This window comes from Magnolia sinica, chromosome 10 (genome assembly GCF_029962835.1).
Source record: "Magnolia sinica isolate HGM2019 chromosome 10, MsV1, whole genome shotgun sequence".
NCBI lineage: Eukaryota > Viridiplantae > Streptophyta > Magnoliopsida > Magnoliales > Magnoliaceae > Magnolia > Magnolia sinica.
In genome coordinates this window covers 8,746,732-8,771,403 of record NC_080582.1, presented here as the reverse complement: position 1 = coordinate 8,771,403, position 24,672 = coordinate 8,746,732, and the positions used below count along the sequence as shown (strand labels likewise).

At 39.9% G+C, this 24,672-nt stretch overlaps 1 protein-coding gene across 3 annotated transcripts in view; it reads left to right on the top strand.

Moving 5' to 3' along the window:
- Positions 1 to 22,435, top strand: part of LOC131257923 (GPI inositol-deacylase) — a 53,155-nt gene extending 30,720 nt beyond the window's left edge. For 2 of the 3 annotated variants that reach the window (XM_058258870.1, XM_058258872.1), the window contains exons 12-18: positions 980 to 1,143; positions 2,890 to 2,976; positions 14,731 to 15,059; positions 17,163 to 17,238; positions 18,613 to 18,752; positions 20,656 to 20,932; positions 21,878 to 22,435. In XM_058258870.1, coding sequence (XP_058114853.1) covers positions 980 to 1,143; positions 2,890 to 2,976; positions 14,731 to 15,059; positions 17,163 to 17,238; positions 18,613 to 18,752; positions 20,656 to 20,932; positions 21,878 to 22,216 — 1,412 coding nt within the window. In that variant the 3' untranslated portion in view covers positions 22,217 to 22,435. The remainder of the gene's footprint in view (positions 1 to 979; positions 1,144 to 2,889; positions 2,977 to 14,730; positions 15,060 to 17,162; positions 17,239 to 18,612; positions 18,753 to 20,655; positions 20,933 to 21,877) is intronic. The other variant, XM_058258871.1, reaches the window with a different exon arrangement.
- Positions 22,436 to 24,672: the final 2,237 nt, after the last annotated feature.

Genomic DNA, 24,672 nt, shown 5'->3' with positions numbered 1-24,672 from the left:
GTTAATTAGGTCACATTGACATGGATGAAGGGAAAACACACATGTCAGCTTGATCTAATACTTTTGTAGCCCCCAATAAATTTTTAATGGTGGATGTTTAATTATTGTTGTTTCTTATGGAGCGGTCCACCCGAGCTTTGGATTTGCCTCATTTTCGGGCTTATGCCCTAAAATTATTTGGCAAAATGGATGGATGGTGTGGATATAACACATTTATCACGGTGGGGCCCAAAAAACTTTGACACTTGTGTGCTACACTTCACAATCCGAGTCCCGCCTAATTCGGGCCCTTAAAAAATTGTACACGAGACATGTATTAACTTAAAAATAATAAGACCCTATCCATCAACTTCTTACTATTTAATATTTATCATATATATATATATATAAATTTAAAAATAGAAGTATTGTGTAGCTTACGCTACACGCTACGCTATTTCGCTACACGCTATGGAGGGTTGAACGCTACGCAACACGCTACCGCTATTTAAAACACTGTATGAAAAAAATCAGGATATCCTGTAGCCGAGGGATGTGCTGCACGCCTGCACCAAACATCCAACCAAAGGTTGATCCCACTTCCATCATCTAGATTGCATCTGCTATGCTTTCCAAGATTGCTGATAGACATTCTCAATCCTAGTTATCTGATAGCTGAATGACCTTCTCACTGATTACTTCGATATGGGCATGTGATGTCATGTATCTTCAAATGTAGAAGTGCCAAATAATTCCTGGTACATCTCTTCAATAATTTCAGTCAACGGTCACTCCGGCTCAAAGCATTTCCTTCTGCAATATCCTTCTTCTCGTGGATTCACACAATTTTGTGCTTACATTTAATGATTGCATGTGCATGAAGAAAGATGTGTTCACCAGTATTGAGATATGATATTACATGCTTTCCTCAAGTTAATGGAATGTTTCAATTAAGGTTGTGGAAACTCATTTTAATGATGGCTCTATGTTAGTACTGCAGGCCTTTGCAAATTGCGTTGCTTCCCACCTGTAGCACTAGCTTGGGATTCAACATCGGGTCTACACATCATTCCAAATTTGTATTCTGAGACAATTGTTGTGGATTCATTCCCGGCATTTTGGGGTTCAACTCGAGGGTCTGAGAAGACCACTGTTTTGTTAATGGTATGAAGTTCTTTAATTAGCAAAAATTATTGTTCGTTTCTCTTCATATATTTGGTAAAACAAACATTCAGAGGAATATCGTTGCAATAAATTTGATACAGAAACTGCTAAACAAACATTCAAATCAGTTTCTGCAGGCTTGTTTGGATAGGAAGAATCCAAATGGTAGAATATCGAAAACCTCAACGGAAAACTTAAAACGTGGAAAAGATTCAGTAGCCTCCATTGTTTGTTTTGTAATTCAATTTTCCAGGGAAATAGATTTATTTTTCCTTCAACATCGTTGGATAGAATTTATTTTTAGTGTGGAAAGTATAAAGAACCCTCAATGGTCAATTGGTGTCCCCCATAAAGAGGGGATATGCTCATGGCTGAACTTTTTTTGGGAGAAATCAATTCCACTTGTTTTCAGAGGAAACTGTAATAATGACAATCTATTTTCACATCTATTTTGTAACACAAACAAGGGAAAACACTACACGCATGGAAATTGATTTCATTGCCAATGATTTCCATCTTCCCAAACATCCCTGGGCCTGTTTCGATTTGTTGAAACGAAAATGGTGGAAAAGATGTTTTCTACGAAAGAATGCTTACGGGAAATTGTGAGAAAGAAAAAGCTATTTCCCTTACTGTTTTTCAACAAGATTTTCTTGAAAATATTCCTCTGTTCCCGAATCTGTTGCTCGACAAACTGGATTTTTTCATGGAAAACTTACTTGAAGATCGAAGTTATCAAGCCTTGAAATGCAATGCTTAAACCACAGGTTAAAGCTTCACAATTCATTTGAATCAGGTTGCAGATTGATCCAGAAACAAATATTTTGACAAATTGATTGTTGCAAGAAATTCAGTACAAAATTGCTAAACAAATACTCAAATCAATTTCTGCTAATCAAGTTTGATACAAAATTGCTAAAACTGAAATAATTCTAATTGGTTAATGCATGAAACTGCTAATCAGCTAGATCCCTATAAATATCATAACAAAAGCATAACAAGAAAAATGACAGTACTGAACTCTCATATGCGATTCTTGAAAAAGTGTCTCAAATAGTGCATTCTATGTGGCTATAGTCATGTTACTGGGTTTACTGCCCCGGCTTATGTGTGTGGACCCTACTGCCTATTGTGGCAGCGCTAGGGTCTTTATTCTGGTCATGGTGGTTCCCCTGGTTTCTGCTTTGGCTTTTGTTGCTTCGAGATGCCCATTGTGGCATGCTGGGGTCTTTGTTCTGGTCATGGTGGTTCCCCTGGTTTCTGTTTTGGCTTTTGTTGCTTAGATATTGCATGGGAAGGAGGGAGGGAATGCACAGTTCCAAGCACTCTTTAAATTGCATTTTGGGTTTGGTGCTTTCTTTTTCTTGTTATGTTTTTTTCCATAACACATGGATTTAGCTGATTAGCAGTTTTATCCATTGATTGTTTAGAATGACTTCAGTTTTAGCAGTTTCTATTTCAAATTTGATAAGCAGAAACTGTTTGAATGTTTTTAACAATTTTGCCTCAAATCTTTTTGCAACAATTGATTTTTCTGAATGTTTGTTTCTGCATCAACTCGCAACCTGGATTGCAACATTGAGGCCCTCACCACCTGTGGAAAATTTCTAGTTCATGATTATTGCTTGCTGAGCTTGGAAAACTCCACAGTGCAATATTTTCCATGAAAACCAACTGGGACTCTAGCAAACTTATTTATTTTCCCTTTGCTATGTGAAATTGAATAGTTTTACTCCCCCTTTGCAGGTAGATCCACACTGTTCATACAAGATCAGTGCTTCTGTCTCTCTCACTGCTGCTGCAGGCAGATTTTTGCTTTTATATTGTTCACAGGTGATGTTTTTAACAGCCTTGATATGGATAATCTTTTTTTTTTTTTTTCTGTGTAATTTTTTAAATCTGCCACTCTTGTATACTGTTGAGTTACTTTTGGGTTAAGTGAAACATCAAACACGTGACTTACACTCAGGGTTGTATATAACTGTTGCAATACATTATGCCTTATGCATGTGGTATATATCTCTCGTATGGATGTGAAATTCTGAATTAGAAGCTAAAATGCCATAATTTAGATTCCTTGCCCTTTCTTTTTCTTCCGTCTATTTCTAATCTTGCCGTGCTAGATTTGAAAGCGGAAGGGGAAGAGCTGTCGGAGATGGAGCTGGCTTTGCGGTCCAAATTAGCTTCTGACTACACTAATCAGCTCAAAGAGGAGGAGATTAAATGGAGGCAAAGATTGTGTGCTACTTGGCTCAAAGAGGGGGACAAAAATACAAGAGTTTTCCATAGTGTTGCGCGAATGTGCATGCTAGAAACAATAAGCTTAGTAGCATTGTGGTGGATGGGGAAAGATTAGTCGACAAAGATATGGTTTGCTCGAAGGTGGTTAAATTCTATCAAGCTCTTTAAAAAACAGGAAGATTGGATTAGGCCTTCTTCGGACAACCTTGTCTTAGTATGCTATCCAATGAGGATTCGTCCTCTCTCGAGCGGCTGTTTTTGGAGGAAGTCAAGGAAGCAGTTTTCTCTTTGGGCAGCCAAGTTTTTTGGGGAAAATGGATTTTGGAATATATTGGTTTGGCTAAAGTCTCGGTTTTGGTGAACGCCTCCCCCAAAGGGTTTTTGAAAAGCTCGAGAGGTATTAGACCAGGCGATTTGCCATCTCCATTCCTTTTAGTTGTTATAGTTGAAGCGCTTAGTAGGATGCTTTTTAGGGGATATGAAGTGGGCTTGTTTCAAGGTTTCCAAGTGGGTCGATTCCCCCCGATTTTCCATATTCAGTTTGCAGATGATATGCTTTTGTTTTACAAGGCGGACGTTGCATAAATTGACAATCTTAGCATGATTGTCCGTTGCTTTGAAGCAGCATCGGGGCAAAAGGTTAACTTAGCTAAATGTGTAATCCTTGGAATTCATATGGACAAGGTTGAAATTGAGGAATTGGCTGGTTCACTTGGGTGCAAGGCGGGCTTCTTTCCTTCCTCATATTTGGGTCTTCCTCTTTGCGTGGGAATTGGGAAAGCCACCCATGCATCTTTGGGACAAGGTGGTCGAAAGATTTGAAAGAAAATTATCAAGGTGGAGAGGGCGTTACTTGTCTTTAGGCAGGAGAATTACCCTCACCAAAGCAGCCTGACAAGGACATTAGAGCACCATTCAGGGTCTATCAGAGGAGGAGATCATCACTAGTTCCTCTCTGAATGGATGATCACTACGTGGGCCCAAGTGGGCTGAGTGGCCTATTTTGAAGACCTCACATGCATTTGATGCATCTTCGAAGACCCTCCACTAGGAAGATGCAGGTGGGCTGCATTCTTAAGGATTCTGGACCTTTGGATTTAATGCCCACATCGATCGAACTGTTGGATCGCGCACGATGGGCCTTTGGATCAATCTTGATCGTGGACCACCCCATTGGCCACGCATGGTGTAAGATAGTTTAAATTTATTTGTTTTGAGCAATTTTTGTCATTTATTTTATTATTTTTGGACTATTTTATGTTTTACTTGAATATGTTTTTTTTTTTTTTTTTAATTTTATTTAAATGAGAATTGTTTCCTGAGAGAGGTTATTTATTTATTTATAAAAGTCGGGGGGGGGGGGGGGGGGTGGTTTTAAAAGAACTTTGCGTTCTCTCCTTTTCATGATGTGATTTGGAGCTTAGGTGTGCTGTAATTCCATTCCCCATTCAACGGAGGTGCGAGGCTTCCCAACTATTAGGCCCTGTTTGTTTTTTCAAAGCAATAGGAAATACACAGTAAATAGTAATTATTACGATTGCACCGTGTTTGTAAATGTATAGGAATTTGTGCCTTTCAAATTGGTTCAAAAGAGTTAATTTTAATTTTCGAACTGCAAGGTAATGCATATGATATATCCATTTCGTCTATTTGTTTTATTACAATATTTTGAAGCATGAGACAAAAAATGAAGTAGATCCAACACTCAAGTGGCCCACTCTAAAAGAAACAGTGGCCCCACAAAGTTTTTAATGGTAAGTATTCGATTGCCTTTTTTCGTATGACGTGGTCCACTTGAGTATTGGATATGCCTCATTTTTTTACTCATGCTATAAATTCAACTGGAATAATGGATGAACGGTGTGGATAAGCGAAATGCATTACTGTGGGACCCACAGATATTTTGTAATATTCTTGGTTTTCGTGTCAAAAAGTAAGCAGTCAAATCAGGTATGTTGTAAATGTATGGGGGAATAATTATTACTTTTTTACACGATATTTACCAGATCATCGGAAAATCAAACAAGTCCTTATTGTCCTTCTCTCCTCCTTTCTATCCAAAAAATGTATTTTCTCAAAACTTCATCTTTCTTCTTCCATTCGCATCCCCCCAGCTTTTCATCATTCAACTTCAACCCCAACCATTGAGGACCCCAAAACCCTATCCAACGACACACACGTGTGACCGTACGACCACACATGCAAGCCCCTAGGCTGACCATACGAACAACCTCTCAGTCCCTTGATTTCCCATTGCTTCCCTCATCAAAACCCCTTGATCCTACATCCCTTACCCTACCCTAAACCCTAGATCCCCAATTTCCTATTTTTCAATTTCTAAAAAAACCCTAATTCCAAAATCACCTAACCCTAGAATCCCAATTTATCTTGAATCCCTACTTAAAGTAATACTCATGCCCCAAAATCCCTTAGCCAATTAAACCATCTAAACCCTAATTCCACATTCCCCCCCTAAATTCCTCAAACCCTAGGTTAGCCTACATTATAATCGAGCAAACCCTAGGTAGTAATAGTCCTTCTGTTTTGAAATAGACTTATACCTATGCTAGTTGGGTGTTCTTACACCCATTACATCCTAATTTCTAGTATTCAATGATCATGCATGGCTTAGTTTCTTGATTGTGGCCTAGACTATTTATAGTTTCATGTTGGATACTTGAGATATTTGATGATTTTGGCGTGATTTGTGATTTTGATTATCTAACTTAATTTGTTGATTGATCTCACTTCACCGTTTATCCTCGTGTATGCGTCTAGCATCACAACCTTAACTAGTCTTCCCATTTACTTCATGTCCCTATTCAAATGCCCGACAACGATCCTTTCTCACCTGGACTAGCTTAGGAGGGATTTTCTGTGGGGAGATTCGGTCGACAACAAAAATTCCATCTTTTGGATTGGGGCGAGGTATGCAAACCTTTCGATGAAGGAGGTGCCAACATCTGCTCTCTCAATGTAATGAATTTTGCCCTTTTAGGCAAGTGGCGGCGGCGTTTCGAAATGAATAAGGGAGCTTTGTTGAGGAAGGTTGTTGCTAGCAAATATGGGTGCTCGTCTTATGGATGGTGGACCAAGGAGAGTTCAGACTATAAAGCTTCAGCGTGCTGGAAAGGAATCTCAAGTACAAGAGCTAGGTTCTTGGAAGGTTTGGGCCTTGGCCTCCTCCTTGGGAAACAGAGTGATGATTCGTTTTTGGAAAGATGTGTGGAGGGGTGACTTGCTCTATTGGAGTGGTTGATTCCTTGTAATCCGTCGATTGAGGAGTGTGACAGTTTGGTGTGGCTTGGGGATCCCAAATATTTACCTCCTATGTATGTCCAATGCGGAATCAGTTAACCATCTTTTCATTCATTGCTCTTATGCATCCCAAGTGTGGCATTCCATTCTCGCTAGATTCAAGATGGCTTGGTCGATGACTTATAATATTGGCGACCTCCTTTTAGCTTGGCATGGGGTTGCCCTTCGAAGACTAGTCACGCGGTTTGGAAACTCAATCCTTCCTATTCTTTGGTCTATTTGGGGAGAGAGGAATGGCAAATACTTCCGCAATGTTAGTTGGAATGCTGTGTGGGTAGCTACCTTTGCTCGGGATTCTTTTGTCGAATGGGCTGTGGGAAAGGGTTGGATGGGAAACATGTAACTTTTTTTTTTTTTTTTGAGAATTAATGCAGAGGAATATATTGATAAAAAGGAAAGAAAAAACAAGAAAGGAAAAAAGTGCAGCTCTGACATTGGAAATACTTCCGCAATGTTAGTTGGAATGCTGTGTGGGTAGCTACCCTTGTTTGGGATTCTTTTGTCGAATGGGTTGTGGGAAAGGGTTGGATGGGAAACATGTAACTTTTTTTTTTTTTTTTGAGAATTAACGCAGAGGAATATATTGATAAAAAGGAAAGAAAAAACAAGAAAGGAAAAAAGCGCAACCCTACTGTGGGAAAGGGTTGGATCGGAAACATGTAACTTGTTTTGTTTTTTTTTTTTTGTTTTTTGAGACAATGCTGTACAGATGCTTAGATTTTGGTTGAATTCCAAAAACAAGCTTGCTTTTAAACTGTTTCCTAAAACTCGCCTAAAATTTTGATCGTTAGGAAAAAAAACTCGCTATCTAACACCGTCACGTATTCAATACCATTAAAAAAAAAAAAAAAAGACAATGCAACCCTCGAAGAAAACCCACGGAACACCCTTGCAACAAAACACGCCCGCTAAGTTAATTTCTAAAATAATTCCAATAAGGGGATAACATAAAATTTCAGCAGCTTATGTCAGAGTTTATGGACCTCTAAACAATCATATATGATGAGAATTGATGCGTAATGAAAATAAACAACTAAACCCTAAACATGTAATGCATTCCTCTATAAAAATCCTATGCTTTGATACCAAATTTGATGCAGGACATGAAATTTAAAGATGATATGCAAGATTTCAGGCTTAGATCATACTAATTCAGAAACAATAACCTAAAAAATTCCACATCCCACACAAAAGTCTAAACATTCAATTAAGGGGAATCTATGCGAGTCCGGGCCTACACATGATAGGGTTGGATCAATAAAATTTATGAACCAAATGATGCTCAAAGATAAGAAATTCATCCACACATGCACAGAAATAATTCCCCGATCCAAGGGGTTCACAAATTTCAATTCAGGGAATCCTAGGGTGAGAATAGGGATAGAATTTGAGGATTTAGGATCATCTAGGGTTAGGTTTTATAAAAAAAAACAAATATGAGAGAGTAAAGGAGAGGGAACCTTGAACCAGAAGATAGCTGTCACGTGCGGACCATGAGTGGGACCTGACGCACGTGCGCTGGTGATCGGCCGCACGTGTGTGGGGCCCACGTACCCGAAAATCGTCTCCTTGAGGTTGGTTGGCTAGGCTTGGGCTTCAAAATTCCCAAATTTCACGTCGATCCGAGCTACGGCCTGGGCGTAGTGCTCCGTCGAAGTTTTAGCCCTTTTGCAGGGCCAGATTCTGCAAATCTGTTGAAGAGAGGGAATTTGATGCAATAAGGGATAGATTTGTAGCACAGATGATTATGGGAGATGAGAATGGTGGATGTTATAAGACGGGTAATAGAGATGGCGATGGATGGAGGTGAATCGGGATAGATGTGGCTTCGCACCATGGTAGTTAACCTTTCGAAAAAGAGAGGGCTTCGCACCCAATTAGGCTTTACAACTCAGAGAGTAACTTGGCAATGAAGTAAACTAAAATAAAAACCAAACAAAGAAATCCAAAGTGTTCATGATGTTCTAAATAATAACAATAAGCAAAACCTAAAATATGAAATCAATCCGACTAGTGGGCTATGACATGAGATCCCATGGTGGGCTTTTCTTGATTGTCGGGCCCACCCTTTTGAATCCAAACTTCGTCTCCTAATTAAGAGGCCCTCCTTGGACGTCGTTATCAATCCAGATCGACGGTGGGGTCCTCCTTAGACTATTCATAGTTTCATGTTGGATGCTTGAGATATTTGATGATTTTGGCGTGATTTGTGATTTTGATTATCTAACTTAATTTGTTGATTGATTTCACTTCACCGTTTATCCTTGTCTATGTGTCTAGCATCACAACCTTAACTAGTCTTCCCATTTACTTCATGTCCCTATTCAAATGCCCGACAATGATCCTTTCTCACCTGGACTAGCTTAGGAGGGATTTTCTGTGGGGAGATTCGGTCGTCAACAAAAATTCCATCTTTTGGATTGGGGCGAGGTATGCAAACCTTTCGATGAAGGAGGTGCCAACATCTGCTCTCTCAATGTAATGAATTTTGCCCTTTTAGGCAAGTGGCGGCGGCGTTTCGAAATGAATAAGGGAGCTTTGTTGAGGAAGGTTGTTGCTAGCAAATATGGGTGCTCGTCTTATGGATGGTGGACCAAGGAGAGTTCAGACTATAAAGCTTCAGCGTGCTGGAAAGGAATCTCAAGTACAAGAGCTAGGTTCTTGGAAGGTTTGGGCCTTGGCCTCCTCCTTGGGAAACAGAGTGATGATTCGTTTTTGGAAAGATGTGTGGAGGGGTGACTTGCTCTATTGGAGTGGTTGATTCCTTGTAATCCGTCGATTGAGGAGTGTGATAGTTTGGTGTGGCTTGGGGATCCCAAATATTTACCTCCTATGTATGTCCAATGCGGAATCAGTTAACCATCTTTTCATTCATTGCTCCTATGCATCCCAAGTGTGGCATTCCATTCTCGCTAGATTCAAGATGGCTTGGTCGATGACTTATAATATTGGCGACCTCCTTTTAGCTTGGCATGGGGTTGCCCTTCTCAAGACTAGTCACACGGTTTGGAAACTCGGTCCTTCCTATTCTTTGGTCTATTTGGGGAGAGAGGAATGGCAAATACTTCCGCAATGTTAGTTGGAATGCTGTGTGGGTAGCTACCTTTGCTCGGGATTCTTTTGTCGAATGGGTTGTGGGAAAGGGTTGGATGGGAAACATGTAACTTTTTTTTTTTGAGAACTAACGCAGAGGAATATATTGATAAAAAGGAAAGAAAAAACAAGAAAGGAAAAAAGTGCAGCTCTGACATTGGAAATACTTCTGCAATGTTAGTTGGAATGCTGTGTGGGTAGCTACCCTTGTTTGGGATTCTTTTGTCGAATGGGTTGTGGGAAAGGGTTGGATGGGAAACATGTAACATTTTTTTTTTTTTTTTTTTTTTGAGAATTAACGCAGAGGAATATATTGATAAAAAGGAAAGAAAAAACAAGAAAGGAAAAAAGCGCAACCCTTCTGTGGGAAAGGGTTGGATCGGAAACATGTAACTTGTTTTGTTTTTTTTTTTTTGTTTTTTGAGACAATGCTGTACAGATGCTTAGATTTTGGTTGAATTCCAAAAACAAGCTTGCTTTTAAACTGTTTCCTAAAACTCGCCTAAAATTTTGATCGTTAGAAAAAAAAAAACTCGCTGTCTAACACCGTCACGTATTCAATACCATTAAAAAAAAAAAAAAGACAATGCAACCCTCGAAGAAAACCCTCGGAACACCCTTGCAACAAAACACGCCCCTCTCTCTCTCCACCAACGGCCAAACGTCGCAACTTGCTCCTCTGTCCCTCCCGAACGGTCAAACGTTGCAAACCCCCTCCCCTCCCCCGGTGTCCGAATCATCCATTTGCTATGGGGAAGCGGATAGCATGGTGTGCCACACACTACCGACCTCCCTTGTGTGTTGATGTCTCTAAACCATTTGCTGATTTGGCGAGATTGTTTTAGGGTAGAATTAAAAAATGAGGCAGATCCAAGGCTCAGGTGGACCACACCATAGAAAGCTGTGAGGACAATGATTTCCACCGTTGAAACCTTCTTAGGGCCCACCATGATGTTTATTTGCCATCCAACTTGTTCATAAGGCCACACAATACCTGGACGAAGGGAAAAAAAAGCAAATATCAGATTGATCCAAAACTTTTGTCATCTGCAAGAAGTTTTCAGTGGTAGACTTTCAATCCCCATCGGTTTATGTGGTGTGGTCATTTGAGCTTTAGATCAGTCTCATTTTTGGGCAAGCCTAGTAACGATCTCACCAAATTGACAAACAGTTTGGATATAACACATACATCATGGTGAGGCCAGCAGAACTTGGTGACGCCAACACACCACAGACGGTGGCGTGTGGCACACCACGCAATTTGCTTGCTTGCAGCGGATTAGGTGAGACCCTGGACTCACCCAAGATGGCGAGGCCCTTACAGTGGGGCCCACCATGATGCATGTATTATGTATTCATGCCGTCCATCCGTTTTTAAGAATTATTTTGGGGCATTATCCCAAAAATGAAGCAGATCTAATAATTAGGTGGGCCATATCCTAGGAAACAGTGGTTATTGAACATCCTACCATTAAAAATTTCTTAGGGCGCACCTTAATGTTTCCATAGTGTTTATTTGCCATCCAATCTGTCGATAAGTTCATATTAGCCTAGATGGAGGTGAAAAAATTTATATCAGCTTCATCCAAACTTGTGGCCAATTAATGGACAAACACCATTGTTTCCTATGGTATGGTTTGCCTGATAATTGGATCTGCTTCATTTTTTGGATAATGCCTAAAATGATATGAAAACATGGATGGATATCGTGGATACAGAATACGTACATCAAGGTGCGCCCCATGGTAAGGCCACGCCATCTTGGGTGAGTCTGGGGTCTCACTTAATCTGCTCGCAAAGATAGTTCTTTTGGTAGGAACTCCGCCTCGGCTCATTCGGGGGTTGCAGCCACATGGCGCTCCTCCAACACCACCTTTCAATTGCAGTTTCATAACTTGTAGGCCCCATTATGATATATGTGGTACATCCACCTTGCCCATTCATTTTGCGAGGCCATTTTCTCATTTTAGGGCATGGGCCCAAATATGAAGTAGATCCAAATCTCAAGTGGACCACATCATAGGAAAGGGAAAATGATTAAACGCCTACCCTTAATAACTTCTTGGGGGTCAAACATGTTGGATTGACAAAAACAGAATTATAATGGCTGTTAATTTAGGTCCATGTTACCTAATCAATAGGTCGAATGGCAAAAAAAACAATTACAGTGGGCCCTAGCGTTTTTTAATCATAGAATTTAATTGGCACTGTTAATTCTTGCGGAGTCCACCTGAGATTTGGATCTTTTTCATTTTTGGGCTTATGACCTGAAATCTTGATTAACGAAGAATGGACGGTGTGGATCAAACAAACCCATCATTGTGGGGGCCCACGATGCAGTCTACCTCCGAAGTGAATTTCAGGAGCTTACACAAGGAATGAAAGAGGGCATGATTGTCTTTTTCAAATACAACAAACAAAATTTTAGAACCGTCGTTAGTCAAAGTGTTTTTTTGGCTGTATTTCAAAAACTTAGGCTAGTTTTAGGAAAAAATTTAAAAGCAAGTTTTTTTTAAAAAAAGAATTCCACCAAAATATAAGCATCTGAACGACACACACACACACACACACACACACACACTCACACACTTACTCACTCTCTCTCTCTCTCTCTCTCTCCTTTTCCTTTCGCTGTTCTCTTTTGCTTTTGTTGCTGCTCCTTTTGGCGCTATCTCAGTGCTTTTTCAATGAAAGTTTTTGTTATCTTAAAAATAAAAAATAAAAAAAAATCTTGCCTGAATTATATCTCCTGTTTGAATGCTGAAGATTTGCATGTGCGCTCTTGTTCAGATTTATCTTTCTTAAGGTGTTCCCTACCTAGTAAAAGTCATTTAGAAATCTTCTAATTTATGAGTTGACTCTTACGATCCGTTTCATATCTCATGGGAAATTTGAATATAGTGTTTGTTTAAAGAAATTTCTTGATCATAGCAATGTTTTAAATATTGACGATATCAGCCGTTATACCCCGTGATATATCTTGCATCCCACCTGTGCGATACGAAACGTACAGGTAGTGCTGACATATCTCATATGTTTTATCCGGTGAGCACTTTCAATTTCCGATCCTTTTTTTTTTGAAATTATATTAAATCAATGTCAATTGGTTATAAATCCATTGGTTCTTCATGTTTTGCATGAAAAATCATGGAGTAGGAGCTTTGATTTCAATATCCATTGGTTCTTCATGTTTTCCATGTTTTTTTATTATTATTGAAAATTTTCTTCTACTAGCTGTCAATTGAGACTAATTTTGAAGTATCCATTGGTTCTTCAGCCAGCTGTCAATATCCATTGGTTCTTCAGCCAGCTGTCAATTGAGACTAATTTCAAAGTATTTAGGAGTGTTTGATGAAATGATCATCTAATACACATACATTCAATTTGAATAAAGTTGCATTAGTTCAGTCAGACAACGCATCACTTAGAACCATATATGAAGGAAACCTATGATGTGTACTTTTTTGAGATGTTATGATTTAAAAGTGTGTATTAAGGTCTTTCTTTAAACAATCTCTGAAGTTTTATTGAAAAATTCAACCATTTTCCCCATGTTCCTAAAAAGTGCGATAAATTACCCGATACAAACAATATATCCTGTGCGATGACTGATACGTATCTGTATCCCAAGTATGTGATACGTAACTCGATACTGATATTTCGAACACTAGATCCTAGTTCTATCTTACAATCTTTATGTGAATCTTATGTTTTACAATTTGACTCTTATAATTCACTTGCAACTCCTTTAAGCTCCAGATAACCTCTCCCCCACCTGCATTTACTTTGTCTTGTGAGAGGGATACTGTTTTTGTGGTTTCTCCAAAAACTAAACTTTGCAAAATGAAATCTCAAAATCTTCTTTTCCATTCAAGAGATTGCAAATCTGTCACGTCCAACACGTTTTCGCTTCAATGGAGGATTGTCTTGACATGTCTTGCAAAAGTTTTGCTTCTGTTTCTCATAAACCGTTATACTGTGTTTGTATATGGTTTCCTTAAGACTTGAATGCTGATACAGACATGCATGTATGTCCTTCCAATAGTTGGAAACTAATAGCATGGTTCATTCTGGAAAATATCATATCTTTGCATTTACGATATGCGACATAAATTTTTATAACACATTATTGCTGTTGTAGTGTATGGTTTCTGCTAAATGACTCTGAATACTATTGGATATAGAGATAAATATGTAAAATAATTGTCGATATTGTTGCATGTAGTTTATATATGACTGTGCATACCTTTAGTAGCAAACTTCCACTACCTGTCGTGTACACAAGCAGTCATGTATGATAATCTGAAAGCTTGTAGTCCTGACAAACATATCTCATTGCGTTGTTCTTTTAATTGTTTCTTAGTAATTTCCTTCTGTCTGAGGAAGAAATGTTTGGGAAATTGGTATTACTTGGGATCACTGAATCATCATGTATTTAAAAGGAAAAAAAAAAATGAAACCTCATTGTAGTCTAGCTTATGTTGACAGAGACAATGATCAAGATCGTAGTACTGAGGATGTTGATATTGATTTTCATGATAGTTGATGTTTTCACATCGAAATGTTGCAGCAGTTGTTTTCTTCTTTTAGTCCATGATTAATGAGGCAATTGACTCTATCACTATTGTGCAATAGTGTTGACTTGTGATTTTGGATGGGAAATAGGTGTTTATTCAGTGTCTTGTTTCCCTTTCTCTTTGCATTAAAAAAAAAAACATTTTCTGTACAATTTTGCAAATTGGCACATAACTGGAGATATTTATGACATACATAGGTTTGAAAGTGTTATAACTTGTAACTATTAAAATATTTTCTGCTAAATGTTGATCCATGTTAGTGTGCATAATGCAGGTTGATATTCAATTTTGGATGTTTAGTTTTGCATGTTTGTCTGGTTTTTCTGATCTCTCACATCATAAAATTGCCACCTTGCAGATAATTGGTTTCTTAATAGCTGTGATATTTTTCGCATTGATGCGGCAAGCACGTGCATGGGAACTTAATCAGCCTCTGCCATCCTTGCTAGCAGCTGTGGAAGCCAATTTGAGAATGCCTCTATCCTTTCTGCTCCTAGCTGTAGTACCCCTTCTTGTTTCTTTGGTCATTTCCTTGCTGACAACCCAGCCATTTCCTCCATTTGCTAGCTTCATCATTGTCTCCATAATTTGCTATTCTTTCGCAAATGGGTCGGTGATTATTTTGATCCTGTGCTCCCAATTTGTCTTCTATGTGGCTGCTACGGTACAAGTTTTTATCAAATTACGGTAAGTTCTTCTCTTCTACTTTGCTTCTCATTTCACTTACTAAGCTGAATGATAAAAAAAACTTTAGCTGCATTATGATAGGTCAATCACAATATGTAGATCTATGTTTCTTTAAAAATGCAAAGGAATTACAAGTTAAAAAAAAAGCAAAATTTCCTGTGGGAGGGGAAAGGAGGGGATTTTGAATTTCAAGAAGCTGAAGCTAGAAGGGGGTATTGGGGTGGGAAGAATTAGGTAGAAAATTGGGTGCTTTGAGGCAATTGCTGGATATATGGTAATAGCAGATGCATTGTGGAGAGAGGAAATCTGTTGGAAGTATTGCAAAGTCTGGAGGTGGTTGGTTCCCTGGAAACCCCTGAGAACAGCGGTTTGGATGTGTGGAGAGATCAATTAGTCTGAAGTCTCAAGGGAGATGAATCACTCTCATAAGGTGGGGTAGCTTGTTTGATTATGGAATCCATTTTTTTTTTTTTGTAAAGGTGATGCAAATTTTATTAAGGCAAAACCCGAAAGGAAAAACAGAAACAACAAAGGAAGCAAATGAGGTGCTGCTTTTTTTAAGTTGCTTGGCAGTGATAATTCATTGTCCTATCCCTATTTCATTTGAAGAAAAGATGAATAATTGCTATGGATAGGGGGTTCTTTGAGCAGAAGTGTGGAACATTGAGCTTAGAGAAATCTCAACAAGGAGATGAGTTCTTATGGTAGGTTCCTGGGTAAGCTCCATGAGGTGTTCATCGATACCTTGGCCATTGGAAGGTCTAGAAATGGATGTCGAATGGCAATTTTAATTCAAGATCCTTTTTCTGGGGAATTTGTGCAAGAGATGGGGCTTTATCGTTGTATACAACACTCCGCCTAGTGCTCAAGCCTTGGCCTAGTTAGCCACGGGTAATAAGATTCTCATTGTCCAGAATCTCTGTGGGCAGAATTTCGTGATTCATAACATCAGCATCCCATGTTGGAAAGATGAGGAATTGGTGGTCGATATCCACTTGATCTGTTCGAGGTGCACTAGATTCTCAACAGGTCCTTGAAGGATTTGATTGTTAGATGGTTCTCTCTCCTGTTTCATCGTAATGGGAATGCCACATGGAAGATTGTTCTATGTGCAGTTGTGTGGGGCCCCAAAGGAGTGGAAGAATCTTTGACAATAAAAAAGCATCAATTGATTTGACCAATTAAAGGATCGATTCCACAGGATCCTGTTAGGTTCTTTCAAGTCCTGATTTCCGGGAGTTTTCTTTTCCGAATCTGTATGGTGACTAGAAGTTCAGAATTTATAGAGGGTAGCTAAGGAGTGTGAAATGGTCTAGTGGATTTATCCTATGTCCAGTTTTGTAAAGTTTAATTTTGTTGTGTGCCCTTTGAGTTACCTAGGCCTCTTGAGGATCGGATGTGTTGAGAAATGATAGTGGGATGGTGATGATGGTGTTCTTTTTGTGTGAGAGTGGTTCGCTCGTGGGTCGTGGCCAATGTTCTTTCGCATAGAGAAGGGTGGCACATCTGTTCTTTCTTCCGGAAGCTTATTGTTGAAGGGTGTGCTCATATGCTTAACCAATGGGTTTTGTATGATGCAGCAGTGCTTTGGAGGCTCGTTGGATGTATTGAAAAAGTTCAAATCTTTGGTTGCTTTTCGGATCAAAGTGCCCTTTTGTTATGAGAGCCAATGAGAAGGACTATTGGCTCACTAGAGAGGGAGTGACAAGAGGGTTACTTGTCAATGGGTCAGTGTACATCACATATACATATACATATATAGATATATATGTGTATATATATACACATATAGAGAGAGAGAGAGAGAGAGAGAGAGAGAGAGAGAGAGAGAGAGAGAGAGAGAAATCTTGGTAATCTCTAAAAAATGAATAAAGAAATAAATTAAAATCAGGGATACCATACTTTGTGTTACTCCAAATCCATTTTATGAATCTCTCTCTCTCTCTCTCTCTCTCTCTCTCTCTCTATATATATATATATATATATAGTCTTGGTTATCTCTAAAAAATGAATAAAGAAATAAATTAAAATCAGGGATACCTTACTTTGTGTTACTCCAAATCCATTTTATGAAACTCTACAAATTACTGCAATGTTTTACAGGTGGCAAGCATGGGAAGAAAGATTCCGATTTCTACGTCAGTTCCTTAATCTTTTCTCTGTCTTCACGTCATTTAAGGTAAACTCTTCTCTGATATCTGGAGTGGTACTAACTGTGTAAGGTTATGATGCATTATTGGAGCTAGATCTTTTTTTAACTTGGCAGTATCTTGTCCCTGTTTGACATTATATTTCTCCGGGAAGCCATGTTTGGAAACTCCACTGGCTCGGATTGTGTGTGTGTGTGTGTGTGTGTGTGTGTGTGTGTGTTTGTGACATGACAACTGGTTCTTATGAGAACCCCAAACCTTTCGAGAACCATCCCACCGTGCTGTGCATATGCAATCTGATTGGGACGAAGGGTGGGCCTGGGCATAGTTTACAAACTTGACTCGATCCGATAGCCAGCCAGGTTGGGTGACTCGAAGACTCAATTTGACTTAATATCTGGTTGTTAAACTAGGAATTTAATTACACTAATAATGGAATTCTGCAACTTAAAACACAGTACCGCTTGTTGATCAGGTGGTAAATGCTGTTTTGTGGTTTACTTGAGGCAGTGAGTTTTGAGTCGCAAAGCCTGCACCTTTTTTATTTTTATTTTTATAAATAAAAAATAAAAAATCATTTGACACTAAGTGGGTGACTTGTTCTGAGTCATGCTCAGTCATGTCAAGTCAACCGAACAGGCAGGTTGACTCGACGAGTCAAGTAGAGTCTAAACCGAGTCACACTCAGTGAGTTTTACTGTGAGTCGGCTCGATTTTTGGTCGAGCTACCAAGATTTAGAACTATGGGTTAGGCAAAAAATCAGGCTCTTGTGCAACTCATGTGGCCCTGGTGATTATCAAGGGTAGGTGTCCCCATGCACCTTGTTCCCTTTGCTGTTTGCCCAGCCTGAGTTTTGGATCAGGTTGATTTTTGGCCTGAAGGGTTTCATGAGGTGACATATGTCACACATCTGATGAACGGGTTGGCTGCTGTGTACACATCACGAAGGATGAGTTCTTACAGAAAATATTTGCGGACCAGTTTCCAGGAGATCATTTCTCAAGGAGGGAGGGCGATATTTTGTACAAATGACCTTGACCCTCCATATCAATGCCATTGATCATATGGTTAAGATCATTGGACTCCATATCGAGCAGTCTTGATCAATCATCTGGACTGTTTAAGTGCCCCAAGGGAACTAGGATCACTATGACTTATAGAGCTCTGAGAGCATTGGAGTATCTCTTATATATATGGCTGCCTCAATGATCAACTGCGTACTTTCGCTGAGTCAGACATGGAAGAATAAATGGTGGATTTTCAATTCTTGAGTTTCTAAACATGGTCGAAATGTCTACTATTGTCACCGCTGTCTGCAATTTAGTTTGTGTTCCTATTGCTTGCCTGTATCACTCCAAGCTGAAATTTTCTTCTTATCTGACTTTATTTGTTAACATTGCAGGTGGTGCATATTCTTAGAGGCAATCCAATACTACTCATAGCTCTAGTCATGGTTTCTTTGGTCTGTTTTGTTCATCCAGCTCTTGGTCTGATCGTACTGGTCCTATTTCATGCTTTATCATGCCATTCTGCTCTCTGCAGGTATCCTTTACATTCATGCCTACTCCTTTCTCTAAACATAATTTTTCTTATTTCCATGACTCTGTAATCTTCTCTTTTTTGTGCATCATCCACAACTAATCTGCAAATAAATGCTTATGGGGCAGTGATGTAGAATCGATAACAGTTAAAAGTTGTGGGCTGTACAACTGTATGGCCCACCAGGTGACAGTTATCTGGCGGAAATGCATGTGGTCCATCTTCTCTCTGTTCTTCATCATCATAGCCCCTAATGAGGGACCCTTTTTGGTATTTTTGGTCTTTTATAACTTAATAAAATAAAAAGGGGGGGACATCCAACTCCAATCTCTCCCATTAATTTTCCATTCCCTCTCCATCAACTCTCTTCCTCATATTGCGCTGCTTATCTCAAGCAACAGGAACAAAACTGTAGACCCAAACCCCATCTGTTCTTCAAGATGTCTTTTTGGTTGATTGCTGAGTTTTGAGATTCTGTTAACTGATTTTCGTTTTACCAATGACAATAACTAAATGCCCTTATTGAAACCTATGATCTTTTCTTTTTTTTTTTGAAGTCAAGACTAAAATTCTCAGCCCATGTTTCATTGTCTTTCTGTTATTGCATGCTGCTTGAACCACCTTAGAATAGTTTGTGTTTTAGAAATATATTTTGGGGAACTTATTAGTAAAGAGTGCATCATTTAGCTTTTTCATGTTAACATTTCATGGTACGAACTCATCTTTCAATGCTCTGTTGATATTTGCTCATGCATGTGAGCTTGTGTGTGTTTCATGGCAAATGCCAACACCCCCCACCTTCACAGGGTCATTAGCAGTGTCCCCAAAGTTTTAGATAAATAAATGGGACAGTTTATCATCAATATATAGACTATCCATTCCTTCTGATGCAAAAGTCACGCTGATAGGTTGATTCCCACTCCTTTTGATGTTGGCCATTTTGTTATTACTATCTATTTTTCTAAGCCATATATATTGGATGGTTTGCATCATCCATCCGAAGTGCTTCTTCGAAATAATAAACAATGCAGGGTGGACCATTGACTAGATCCTTTAAGATGATGATTGGACCCATTTTGTTTCTCCTCTTGACCACAATTGTTCATTTCAAGACCATCTGCTTGGCATGATATTTGCGTCATGGCCTGCCAATAGCGGCATGAAACAAATGGACAGGCGAGATTGAGGATTTTCTGTTGCATGTGTCATCTAGTAGCTTCAGGGATGTTGCTAACATGTGTCCACATGTAGGACGTCAGCATTCCCTTCCTGCAATTGTTTTATCTGCTCGTAATTTTGTTTGCTTGTAGTTGCCAGTTGTCAGTTGCCTTTTGTTTTCCACGAGATTTTACCTTCCCATCCTTAAGATTACTGTTTTTTTTTTTTTTTTCCCATCTTGTTTTTCAGTTCTTTCAAGGGCTTATTTTTCTTTCTCACCCCATCGCTTCCACTGCTTTTCTGCTAGTGCACATGTAAAGTAACCTTTTGCTTGCAATGGATTTCGTTCCATCTTTGTTCTTTTTCCAATGTTTGGAGCCCCTTTGTTTTCTTTTTCTTTTTGTTTTTTAAAATCTTTCTTCTTCTTCTTCTTCTTCTTCTTCTTCTTCTTCTTTTTTTAAAAAATTTTTTAATTATTTTTTAACTCACAGAAAAATGCCTTGATCTGTCTTTACGAGCTATGGAAAATAAGATTTTCCTGTTGGACTCATCATCATTTGATCATCACCATCTATTCATTTTTTTTCTTATCAGCACAGTTTGAGTCCATATTACACGCCATTCCTTTGCTCGCGACTGACTTGCTACCATCCTTTGACACTGCCAATCGCTTTACAATTTCTTTGAAAAGTTGATTCCTTCAGATGTGTCTGTGGTCCTAAAAGGTTCGTCCCCGTTTTTGTAACAGTTTTTTGGCGGCTTCATTTCGCAGCCATGTACAAAGGAAGGAGTCGTACGAATACCAAGCCAGGGACGACCTATCCCGGCAATCGAGGCACAAATCAGGTGAAGCGTTCGACCAGCGCCTGCCTCTAGGCAAGAACAATTCCAATGACAATGATGCAGACTCGACAAGGAGCTTTGGTGAAACCCAATTAGAAATATTCAACTACCGGCACGGCATATTGATATTGCATCTCCTTGCGTCCCTCATGTTTGTTCCGTCACTTGTGGCGTGGTTACAGGTAAGGATATTCAGATCAGCCTCCCAAAATTTCTGGTGAATTATTATTTTAATTAATTCCCTTGGCTATTTGGGAAGGTTTCACTGCCAATCGACTCTTCTCAATCGATGGAATGTTTCTGTTTCTATTTTCTAAATTATGATTTCCGTTTTCTTTTCTTTTATTTCTTCTTCTTTTCTTTTTTTTTTCCTCATTTGTCGATTGAACAAGCACAAGGGTGCACGTTGCTTTAAAGACCGGACGGTCCGAGTTCATTTAGTTTAGTCTTAAATGAGATGAGTCAGTTGCATCGTGACTCAGCCATTTTTTGGTTACTTTCGGCCCCCCAATTTTGGGCTTGTACTCATCCAAGATGGCTCCACTGGATCATATCCAATCATTTTAAGGGGTGCACTCCCGTGGTATGGGTGCCACCATAAGCTTAAGGTACCATTGGGAAGATGTGGGGCCCACGTGATGTATTCACAACATCCGACCTGTCTATCAGAGGCATCACCTCAGAAAACCTCTAGGACCCAAAACTCAGCCCAATCCAAAACTAAGGCAGGCTACTGGAAATGGAACGAGCTGGTAGAGATGCCCACCCTTGAATTTCACGGTGGCCCAGCTGATCTCCAAACAGCCTAAATTATGCCCGTACCCTTAATCTGGACTGGATGAAGGGTATGAACAGCCTTGATTATATGTGGTCTCCCTATGCTAATGAACGGTGGATGTTCTCTGTGTTGTGGCCCACTTGAGTTTTGGATTGGGATGATTCTTGGCCTATGGGGTTTGCTTGAGGTGAGCCAACTTGTGGTTGGGTTGAATTCCATGAATGCATCACTGGGCCCCACATCTTCTCAGTACTACCGGAATGTGCGGTGTGCCCCTCGTTTTAAATTTTCTCTGTGCAACAGCATCTCTTGTTAGTGCACTGCTGACTTTCAAACACCTTCCTTGCAGAGAATCGGGATGGGCCAGAGTTTCCCCTGGTTTGCAGACTCGGCACTCTCCATGGGCGTCATCCTACACGGCCTCTGCACTCAGAAGCCCGGTATCGACGCCTTCTCATTCTCCTTCCCAGGCATCCGTGGCGGGGAAGCTGGCTTGAGCTTAATCTACCTCCTCGCTGGATATTACTGTTATCTCTCTGCCCTTGCGCTGGCTCCCTACTGTTCATTTTACGCAATGGCCGCTGTCGGTGCCATCTCCTTCATTTCCAGAGTCATTGAGAGACAGAACCGAGAAAAGGGAGATCCTTATTTTAGCTACAGTGGACGGAAACATTCTCACAAGCACTAGAAAAACAGAGATGGTGAAACGGAAGCTTCTCCTACAGATGAGGTTGGATGTTCTTTTCTTGTAGATTTCCATCATGTTATAGCTGATAGTGCTGATTTTCTTGCAGCTCAGGGTCTGTATTGAGATAATGTGATTTGAATCCCCTTTGTTTTTTACGGACTCAAGAAAGAGGGAGGGAGAAAAAAACAGAAAAGGTTGAGAAAAGACTCTTTCATGGCATTGTTGTATGGACAGTAAATACTGTGGCGCGGGTAATATTACTGATGGAGAGTCCTGAGCCTCAGCTGGATGGACAGTCACCTGAGGCTATCGATTTTATGCATTCTGGCCCCCATGGTTCTCTGATCCAAGCCGTTAATCTGATGGGTCCATTTCAACAGCTCAACTTTAATGCAGATAATTGCTGCAATTTTCATCCCAATGGCCCCATCAATCAAGTGGTCAGGAAATCTCCATCCATAAATGGGCCTATCATATGGATGGCCTGGGTCATGGAGCCTTGGTGCCAACATTTATGTGAGTTGAAAACCTCAGTAGACTGACTGTCCATTTCTGGGATTCATGTATTGTATATATATATATATCTATGGGGAGCTTTGCAAAACCCACGCATGTCATGTGTACAAGCATCTAGGAACTCATATGTGCCAGCGTGTCAGACGGGCAATATATCTATAACGAGGGGGGGTGGGTACGTGCCATTTAGATGATCTTGCCAATAAATGAAGCTGGTCCACTTAGCAAGTGGGCCGCAACATTAAAAACAGGTGGATGGATTAGAGAGCTTTGACAAGGTATTTCAACCGAACATTGGGCTTGATATTGTTTGTTATGATCAATGAATAGAAGGCCCAAGTAACCGACGCTCTGGATCACTGAGCCATGGGCTTCTCCTGTACAAATTGAAGAATGGGTATGGGACCAGTAGTTTCTCAAAGACTTCTGAGTTTCCATTTTGGTTGCTTGGGATCTATTGTTCAATGATCCTGACCACGGGTCTGCTGGCCCACCTTGATGGTAGCCCCACATGATAGACAATTAACATTGATGGTGGGGTTCACATGATGGGTAGTGGATATTAAAGGTGAACTTTACATGATGGACAATTAACATTCATGGTCCCATGTGATGGATGACCCACATAAGGTAGGACACGCTGGCATTCGCAGAAAGTTCCTGCGCTTGGATGCTATGTGGGGCCCACTATGATGTGTGTGAGAAATCCAACATGTCCATTCATTTATTTTGCGAGCTCATCTAAGGATATGTGACAAAAAATGAGGCGGATCCAAAACTCAAGTGGGCCATACAAGAGGAAAAAGTGGGGATTCATTGACCACTGTTTTGGAACATTTGTATGGCCACAAGTTTCGTATGAGGCCAAATGCTTTTTTATTTCACTTCATCCCAGTGGGAATGGCCTTATAAACGGTTTGGATGCATATAAACATAAGGTGGAGCCTAGGAAGGTTTCAACGGTGGGAAACTCTTTCCCCAGTTTTTGCTCTCGTGTGGCCCACTTGAGTTTTGGATCTGCCTCATTTTTGGTCGCATATCCTCTGATGAGCTCACAAAACAGATGGATGGTTGGATTTCTCACAAACATCACGGTGGGCCCCACATAGTATCCCAACACAGGAACTTCCAGCAAAAGGCTTTCCAGGAATTCCGCATCCCATAAGCTGGGCCCGCAATGCCAATCGGCATCAAAGGTTAGCCCCTAGTGTTGAATTACCCACATCCAAGGTGGCCCCAAAAATGGACAGTGGACTTCTAAGGTGGGGCCCACATGATGGACGGTCCACATCAAATTAGGCTCTACATGATGGGTAGTGGGCATTGAAGATAGGTCCCATATGATGGGAGTTAATATTGATGGTGGGTCCACATGATGGATCACCAACATCATGGTGAGCCCACATAATGGATGGTTGACATAAATGATGAGTGGCCTACATCAAAGGCAGCCTGCTTTTTGGATGCTCCACTTTGAAGGTAGGGCCCATTTGATGGACGGACTACATCAAAGGTTCACTCAACATAATGTGCATTGGACAGTGAAGGTGGGGTTTCATGATGGACAATTAACAATGTTGGTGAGCTCCCCCACATGATGAATGAATCATATGAAGGTGGGCCCCACATAATGGACGATCCACATCAAAGGTCAGCCCATAATGATAAATGACCCACATGTGCATTAAAAAAACTAAAATAAATATATAAATATTTTATTTTTAAATAAAAAATAAAAATAAGTCAATAGTTGAGATGGTAAAGACATTCTTAGTTGAGTGAGAGGTCTAAGGATTGATTCTTAGAGTAGTAACTAATATTTATTTATCAACTTTAAAAAGGGAGGTATTATTTATAGGATTTTTAATTTTAAAAAATGGAAGTGGGAGGTAAAGAAGTCCACCACCATCTTTTTTATGCTTGTACTGTTTCAAACACCT